The following is an 8,847-nucleotide window of genomic DNA, read 5'->3' on the forward strand; positions in this document are numbered from 1 at the left end:
CAGACACTGAGTGTGTAATTTGATTACAAGTATGGAATTTAACAGTTTGTTTACTTGAATTGTGTAATCAGTAAATCAACACACATTTTTAACAATAATTAATAATATTGCTATTATTATAAACACAGAACCTTTTGTATTGTAAGGGATATGTAAGCAGCATTTTTGTTTTTACCATGTTGATAAACTAAACTTTTTATATATTGGTGTTGTGCTGTTGCTGTGTGAGGGTGTGTGTGTGTTGTACTAATGTGAATAAATGAAACCTTCTCATGACTAATGCAGTAGTAACATAGCTATTGCTGTTGATGCATTTTCAACAGACAGTTGCAGTTGAAGGGATTTGTCTCGCAATTGTTTAAAAGATCAAATAAGACAAGACCCTCATAAAACACCTTTCAACAAAAGAACCTCATAGTGTAATTTATTGTGCAAAGAACAAAGTAAAATACAAAAGAATTGTGGATTATTATGTGTTAGAGGCTGGAAACGGTAACACTCTTTACAGATATTTGCAGTAACAGGGCACAAAGAGCCTGTTCCCCGCGTTTTCAGTTCGTCCTGGTTTCTGCCCGCTGGCGGCGCCAATGGCGGTGGCGGAAACGCCGGCCCCGGTTTCGCCTCACGCCCCTCTGAGAGAGTTCGCATTCTTCACTGTCGACAGCATCTTTGTGGGAGGGGCAGGTGGGGAGGGGGGCGGGGGTTCCGCGATTCGTGGGCATTTTACTTGGCGGTAATGACGACGGGCGCCTCGTCCTCGTCCCTCTCCTGGCTCTCGATGCTCTCTAAGGAGTCGATGTCGATGTCGGACTCCTCCTCTTCCTCCTCCTCGCTGATGCTGACGCTAGTGCTCTCCGCCGTGCTGGCGCTCTCCTCCTCCTCCTCCTCCTCCTCCGTCCCCACGCTTTTGGCGGTGGTGGCCTCGGGTTCAGGCTCTGCCTGCCGCTGGGTCGGCCCCTCCGCCGTCCCGCCAACAGTGTCCAGGCCCTGGCTCTCCTCCTCGGGGGTGCTGGTGCCCTCCTCCAGGAACTCGTCATGTGCCTGCAGGGCCTAGTTTCAGGAAGGGGAAGGGGAAGGGGGCGGAGTCACAGTGAACATGAATCTGTTATGCTCTGTTCAGTATATGAGGTGGGAATGTCCTTTAGAACTACGTATTGCTAAGCATTGCTAATACATTTTTTCTTATTGATATTCATCTTTGACAATGGTTTGCCTGTAAAAAAGTTAAATATTGTGTCTGAAATTGGTGATGATCATTTTCGGTTTTATATTAAATTAAGCCTTCAAATGAGACATTTCTCGAAACGCTGCCACACATTTAAAAGCTTTCATTTTCACCAAGATGTCTGTCTAAGGCCAAGAGTGGATTTGAGGTTTTCACATTCATAAATGGGACCTACAAAATAATGTTCAGGTTGCGTTCTATCAGTAGAACATGGGGACACAAAGGTGGAAGTTTCATGGAGGAAGTATTCTGTAATTGTCTTGTGTGTAGAACAGCTTGCCAGGTAGGTCATATAGTACAGCCACAGACCCTTGGGGTGTTCATTTCCAGGCTTGATGCAGTGATGTAGTTCTATCTGTCTGTCTGTCTGCCTGCCTGCCTGTCTGTCTGTCTGTCTGCCTGTCTGTCTGTCTGTCTGTCTGTCTGCTGCTGTCTGTCTGCCTGCCTGCCTGTCTGTCTGTCTGTCTGTCTGCCTGCCTGCCTGTCTGTCTGTCTGTCTGTCTGTCTTTCTGTCGGCCTGCCTGCCTGCCTGTCTGCCTGTCTGTCTCTCTGCCTGCCTGCCTGTCTCTCTGTCTGTCTGCCTGTCTCTCTGTCTGTCTATCTATCTTCAATGTGCACTGGTACCTAAAAATGATTGACTGAATGTGGAGAAATGTGATCACCTTGTGTACTCTCAGATTCTTCTCGATGTCGTTCCCGCCCTTGCTGCCGTAGACAGATGCCTTCTTGCTCACCAGGCCCAAGCTCTCCACGGCCTTGTCCACGTCGTAATACTTGTACGGAGAGGAGCCCTTATCGTTTTTTTTGCTCTTCATGTAGACGATGGACTTCTTGTAGTCACTGGGGTAGCCCAGGTTGTCCCCTCGGCCACTGTCGGTGACGGGGGGCAGAGTGGTTTCGAAAGGGATGGGTGGCTCAGTGGGTGGCTCTGTGGGTGGCTCTGTGGGTGGCTCAGTGGGTGGCTCTGTGGTTGGCTCAGTGATTGGCTCCTCGGACTCCTCTGTCTCTTCAGAGTCTGTGTCCTGTTATAAAAACCACACGGATCTTCAGCACGGACCTTCAGTCTAATTAGAGCACGGACTCATAAGTCCTGATAATTCATCTTTGTCCCCTGTAAGGGACATGAGTCTATGGACTTCATCTCAAGAACAATATATTCCACTATGCTGAAACTTACACTGAAATGCTGAAAGTGACACTCAATAAAAATTAAATAAATTATATTTTTGAAAGTGTTTTCACTGCAACATTTTGTTATCCAAGACTCTTGTATTAAGTGGTCTCAGGAGGTTATGAACAAAATGGGAATGAAGGTCATAGAAATCCTTATAATTTTGAAGGTGTAATGAAAATAAATAAAAAATAAAAAAATCTAATTGAATACTTATATTAGTAACCTTTTTTAAATAGTATGCTCTTACAGCTATAATTCTTTCTGTATTAACAAATAATCAAACCAGTGGCAAACAGAATCTCAATAAAACATTACGTTTTTTTCAGTATTCTGAATGATACAGTGACCCGTTATCCCTGGTGGATTTGACAAACGCTTTTTGTTCAGACTTTCATTATAGTAATCACTGTGTTCTGTCCCATACTGTGTTCTTCACTGATGATGCTCCACACACACTTGCACATGCACATGCACACACACACACACACACACATATCAGGCGTTGGGACTTCACAAGGTTTGGTAACCAGATCTGTTACTCACATTCTCATCTTCTGATGCAGTGTATGACAGCTGAAACAAAGAAATTAGATATTTTAAATTAACAACCTGCTGTTGTGTCAACTTTTACGCTAATGCAATGCTTCTACTTGTGCCCTTGGTACATATATTATTATATATTTTTAAAATTTCTGCATTTAATCAAGTGAGAAGGAAGAGGATGAGGAAGAGACCTCTCACCTGTGCTTCATCTGAGCTGTCGGAGCTATCGTCTGACTCTGCCGTCATAGTCTGGAATGCAATTACAACACATGGTCAAGGTTTATCATTCTACATTCTATATTCTGATCAAGGATGAAAATTGCCAGATAAATAATCTGATAAATTCAATAATCTGAACCAATAATGATAATCAGATACCAAATAAACCAAACGTTAAGTGAAATATTTTAACCTGACTTCTTGCTAACTCCACTAATGGAAGATTTTGTCAGAATGATGTAAAGGTACCATTATTTCTAAAAAAAAAAAAAGGAAATCTCAAAAACTTTCTTTTTTCCATTTAACAACATAAAATTATGGTTTGGGGTTCTGAATGAACTTGACCATTATGGATTAGATGTTGAGATCAGAAACATTGACAGCATCTGCAGCTGATTGATAAATATATATATATAACTGTATGTATATATGTATATATTTTCTTGCCACTGATAATAAGCTGGTTTCTATGAATCATTCTGATTAAATCTGTTGATGTTTGAGCATGTTTACAGTGTGTGCACAGAGAGATGAAGGTGTGCCTCTTACCTGTGCAGGTGCAGTTTTACGAAGCACGGGGGCTACTTTCAGCTGCAGACGAAGAGTCCTCACCTGTATTAGGACACAACACACTTTAAGCACATTCACCTGTGTGTAGGACACAATATACTTCAAGCACATTCACCTGTGTGTAGGACACAACACACTTTAAGCACCTTCACCTGTGTGTAAGACACAAGACTCTTTTAGCACATTCACCTGTGTGTAGTACACAACACACTTTAAGCACCTTCACCTGTGTGTAGAACACAACACACTTATAGCACATTCACCTGTGTGTAGAACACAACACACTTTAAGCACCTTCACCTGTGTGTAAGACACAAGACTCTTTTAGCACATTCACCTGTGTGTAGGACACAACACACTTTAACACATTCACCTGTGTGTAAGACACAAGACTCTTTTAGCACATTCACCTGTGTGTAGGACACAACACACTTTAAGCACCTTCACCTGTGTGTAGGACACAACACTCTTTTAGCACATTCACCTGTGTGTTGAACACAACACTCTTTAAGCACATTCACCTGTGTGTAGGACACAACATACTTTAAGCACCTTCACCTGTGTGTAGAACACAACACTCTTTTAGCACATTGACCAGTGTGAGCACATGTTGCAGGGTGTTTGTACCACTTGTAAACAAATCTCATACTGTGCTTCCTGTACTAAAAGAAAGATGGCCATTCAAATCCTTAGCTGAGTTTCGGAAAATGCTTTTGACAAGCCGCATTTTCAGCTCAGCTAAGTATTTTAATAGCCAAAACTTGGAAACAAATCTGATACAGTGCTTATTGTACCTAAAGAAAGGTAGATAAACTTTCTTAAAATTGCTTCTGAGAAAAATATTCTGAGAACATTTCTGTTGGAAGAAAGATTAGTTTGTTGGACAAAGAAACAAACCACGTGTATTCTCCTGTCTTTTTGTTTTGTTACCTTGGTAACCTGACATACTGAGGAGGCCTGGGAAATCTGGCAGTAATTTTTAACCACAGAGCAAACAGGAAGGCCTAAAAATGAGAACTCACCACTTCCTCTGAGCTGTCTGAGCTACTGGCCGATCGTTTTACCTGCAAGAGGAAAACCCCGTCACTTTTTCATTAAGACATTATATGAGATCAGAAGGGATACGGTGAGATAAAATAAGATTAGCTAAATCCCCCAGGGGAATTGGGATGTGGACATTAGCCTTCACAGACATCTCGGCTCACAGTTCTCAGATTTATAAAACGAGAAAAAATAAAAAATAAATTCAGACAGCTTCCATGCAAAGTCAACAACCCTGGAGTCAAAACCATACATGTTAATCATATTGCATTATGTCTTCGTGAGGTTGTTGAGCGGGGTGAAGTATTGCAATGAGTTGTGTTGGCCACGGTATAAAGCCACTAGCACATTGTTCACCTTCTCAAGCAAATGGACCTTCAAGTAAATCCCATTTCCAATTTATAACATTCAAGTAATACTTTGGTGTTTGTGAATAAACCACAGGTTTGTTGATCGTGTCACTTTGCAGGCTAATCATTTTCTTTGTACTCACCGGATGACAGTAGACTGTGGCAAGAAGGACGAGGAACACTATCACAGTTTTCATTGTCTATTATTTACCTAAAAAAAGAGAGGAATGGGGAGAATACTGTTATCTTTGTTGCCTACTGGAAACGTCCAACTTCCTGTTGAGTGGACCTTGTTTTAACAGGGAGACAGACAGCTCAAAGTGGCAAATCCATAATAACTATGGACCTTCAAATGACCTTCAAATGTTCTGAAAAACCTCATTCCTTCTATGAAAATTTCTTTGGGACATCATTCCGAGGCAGATTAAAACCAGTTTTTTTACATAATGGAAAATTTGGAAGCAACGTCAAGACTGCAGTGCACTGGAAATTCATAATAGAGGAACCAGGTTCCACTCATTGGTTCACATGGCTGCCCATGGAAATGCATGTTTCATAGCAATGGAGAGAGAAATTTTCTTTTGCGCATCACCTCATAATGGTCTAATCAATAAAAGCTTTAATTAAACCAGGGGAAACCCACACACTGGTGTTTTTCTGCTCTGAGCAGAAGGCACTGCAATCGGAGCCAAAGGAACGAGGCTAGAATGTCCATATCCTTGGCAGGGAAAGACATGGTTTTACTGCTAAATGCAACCAGCTTTCTCTGTTCATATCCCGGTTGTTTTCTTTGTAAAACCTAACTGCGTAACACTAAGTATAAGCTCAGCTATATGTACTTATCTCTGCCTATAATGATCTCTTCAAGAGTATAATTCGCACAGTTAAATATGGATTCTCTCAAACCGCAGACATTAAGGAATCAAACATAAAAGTTGCGCACTTTATTTTAGCTTCAAGGCCGGCTTCTCATTAGAAAGGGATGGTGTGCTCTCAAATTTGCCGAAAAATCCCTAAAAAACACAGGGTGTAGTGTGAAAGGGAAAAAAAAAAAACACTTTCACCAGAAACAGTTCTGTGAAAGCTGGGCTTTAAAAACACGAATGTGTCAACAAGTCAGTTTGCTGTTGCTATTATTATTGTTATTTGTTTGCTGTAGACTGTAATTTTGAGGTTTTGATCTTGAATATAAGAGGTGGGGAGTGATTGACAAATTTGCTGAGTTTTATAGACAGGCGTCCACAGCTTCCTCTTCCCCCCCAATGTCACGCTGAGCGTTCTCGTTCCACGCCAAAAAAAGGCAGGGGGCTGACTGTGACACAGACAATATGTGTCACAAGCAGACACTACCTAAAACATATATGGTCTTCATTTCACAGCTGAAAAAATAATCATAATGACATGTGGGACCAGGAGCCATACAGTTTACACAGTGTGTGTGTGTGTGTCTATGTGTGTAGAACCCGTACACTAACTTTCATCATTGATATGAAAGTCTTGCGTACTATTCACACACACACACACACACACACACACACACTCACAGAGCATAGAACACAGGATTTCCAGCAAATATTAGTCTTATTTTAAAAGATGTCATCTCTCTAGGGCCAGAGTAAAATTGTCAGTTATCAAATTACCCTATTAAAAAATACGCCCTGTTCATACAGTATGCAGATAAATGCTGACGCAAATGTCAAATCAAATTAAAATGAGCCAGTAAAGCTTATATTTTTGATAAAATAAACCGCATCTGCACTAAAGTAACAGGTGCGCTGCACTCCAGTGCAGGGATCTTCCTTTTCACATAATTCATTTTCAGAAGAGTGCGCAGAAATGCATTTCTTTCCTGAAAAGACGAAAAAAAAGCCAATACTTTACCCCAAGGCCTCGTGGGTAAGAATGAAATAGGAGTGCGCTGGGCTGCTGGGTATGCTCTCCTGAGGGGCCGGATGAAGGGTTGCCGTGGTTGTTACGATCCTGACGAAAAAACCCACGGGGCAGCCTTTTAAACCCTGCTGCGTGTGGGAGCAGCCAATGGGAGCGCGGGCTGCAGGGATGTCATGAGGTTTACCACCGCTGTCCCGCCTCCCCTCTCCCACTCTTCCTGTGGTTAGTGTGGCCGAGTCAATGCTAACATTTACCAATTGGTACTACATGTAAAAAAGAAAACTAAAAACCGTTGGATATGCTTTTCTTGCTGCAGGAGGACTTTTGCACGGGAAGGTGACCCGTACAGTAACCTGAGTGCTACTCAGATTAGCATCATCTTTGCCCAAAGTCATCCTACAACCTACATCTTTGAAAACAATAGGTGGGATGAATAAATAATTTTAATAACAGTGGGCACCACTTCCTGTCTGTAATTTTGTGCACTGCTTGCAAAGAATGCAAAGTGGATCCCAGTCGCCCTTTTAGTGCCACTCACAGCCAAGAGGACAATCAGGATGGTTGTGTACATGCTCATGGCATATGTGTACAGGTTAAGGCATGTTGCGCCATAGTGCTACGTCCAAGGTCACAAACCTATGACCATCTGGTAATGAAGCCAGTATCCTCACCGTTACTCAAGGTCACATGCGACACTCGTCTGGGTGAAGCACACTGATATTGCGGGGAAAGCATCAAACTTTCAAGTCACGCATGAATCGAGTGAGATATTCCGAACTGGAGGCTCAAGGAATTAATCATCCCTAGCACATCAGCACATTGGTGTATCGATCTAGGGTATAGAAGCATTAACCCAGTTATACACAGATCTAAAGTCGCGAAGAAAGCATTACTGTCATGATTTATTTCTTCTCAAAATACTTTTTTAGTTTTGAGTTTGAGAAAACTTACCAACAATTAAATAGTCTGGCTATGTTTGTAGGTCACTACGTTTAACAATTAACACCTTTATTTAAAAGCAAAATAATTTTCTTTCTCAATATTGTAGTGTAGCGTAATGGCATCATTTTAATTTTTATGTTCTTTTCATAGCTTCATTGGATTTATCTTGCAGTACACCATTATATGTTGAAAGCTTTTTAGACTCTAATTAAATTATTCCAGCTGACGTAATCAGTGGAGCATAGTATTACATTCTGTAAATAAAAGCATATATTATGACGAATATCTTGTGCCTTTTTAATACCAAGATAACACGTGACACTGAATCAGGTGACAAAGCAGGAAACAAAAAATAAATATTTCCAAGCCAAAAAAGGTCTACTGTATGGCGTATGCATTGCGGTTTTTTTGCATTAGATGCTGCGAAAGAGGAAGGAAAAAGTGTGTTTTTCTCTTGGGCCATGTCACAACAGAGCAGTCTGGAGCTTCTGTCTGGAAATGGCGAAGTTTTCTCCCGCTGCTAAACCACCAGCTGCTTCCGAAGAGACTAGCGCAAAGATGCTCTGTAATACCATCACAGCGCCCAGGGTTAAACCCAGCAACCCCCGCTTTCAGTCACAATGAAACTGTACGGAACACTGAGAAGAAAATGACACCTCTTCTTTATGAAAGGAATGTGATTTGGGAAGATGATTTAGGACGTCTCTCTCGTGGCTTGCAAGATTAAAACATGTACTTCGCCTCCCTGTTGAACATACTCTAATAACAGGGCGTGTATTCAAGCTCACACCAACTATCCTGAATAACAACATTGAACAATCCACACTATATGACCAAAAGTATCTGGACACCCCTTGGTCTAGGGCTGTTTTTCATGGTTTGGGCTATGCCCC

At 41.7% G+C, this 8,847-nt stretch overlaps 1 protein-coding gene across 1 annotated transcript; it reads right to left on the reverse strand.

The window, feature by feature from the left end:
• Nucleotides 1–408: 408 nt before the first annotated feature.
• Nucleotides 409–7,103, reverse strand: spp1 (secreted phosphoprotein 1). The gene is made up of 8 exons (XM_064308734.1): nt 7,004–7,103; nt 5,266–5,333; nt 4,754–4,795; nt 3,711–3,773; nt 3,141–3,191; nt 2,943–2,972; nt 1,888–2,247; nt 409–1,050 (listed from the first exon to the last, which is right to left on the reverse strand). Exons 2-8 carry the CDS (start codon nt 5,317–5,319, stop codon nt 724–726), a joined length of 927 nt encoding a protein of 308 aa, XP_064164804.1. The 5' UTR covers nt 5,320–5,333; nt 7,004–7,103; the 3' UTR covers nt 409–723.
• Nucleotides 7,104–8,847: the final 1,744 nt, after the last annotated feature.

The sequence above is a fragment of the Anguilla rostrata genome, chromosome 14 (assembly GCF_018555375.3).
Source record: "Anguilla rostrata isolate EN2019 chromosome 14, ASM1855537v3, whole genome shotgun sequence".
In the NCBI taxonomy this organism is placed as follows: Eukaryota; Metazoa; Chordata; class Actinopteri; order Anguilliformes; family Anguillidae; genus Anguilla; species Anguilla rostrata.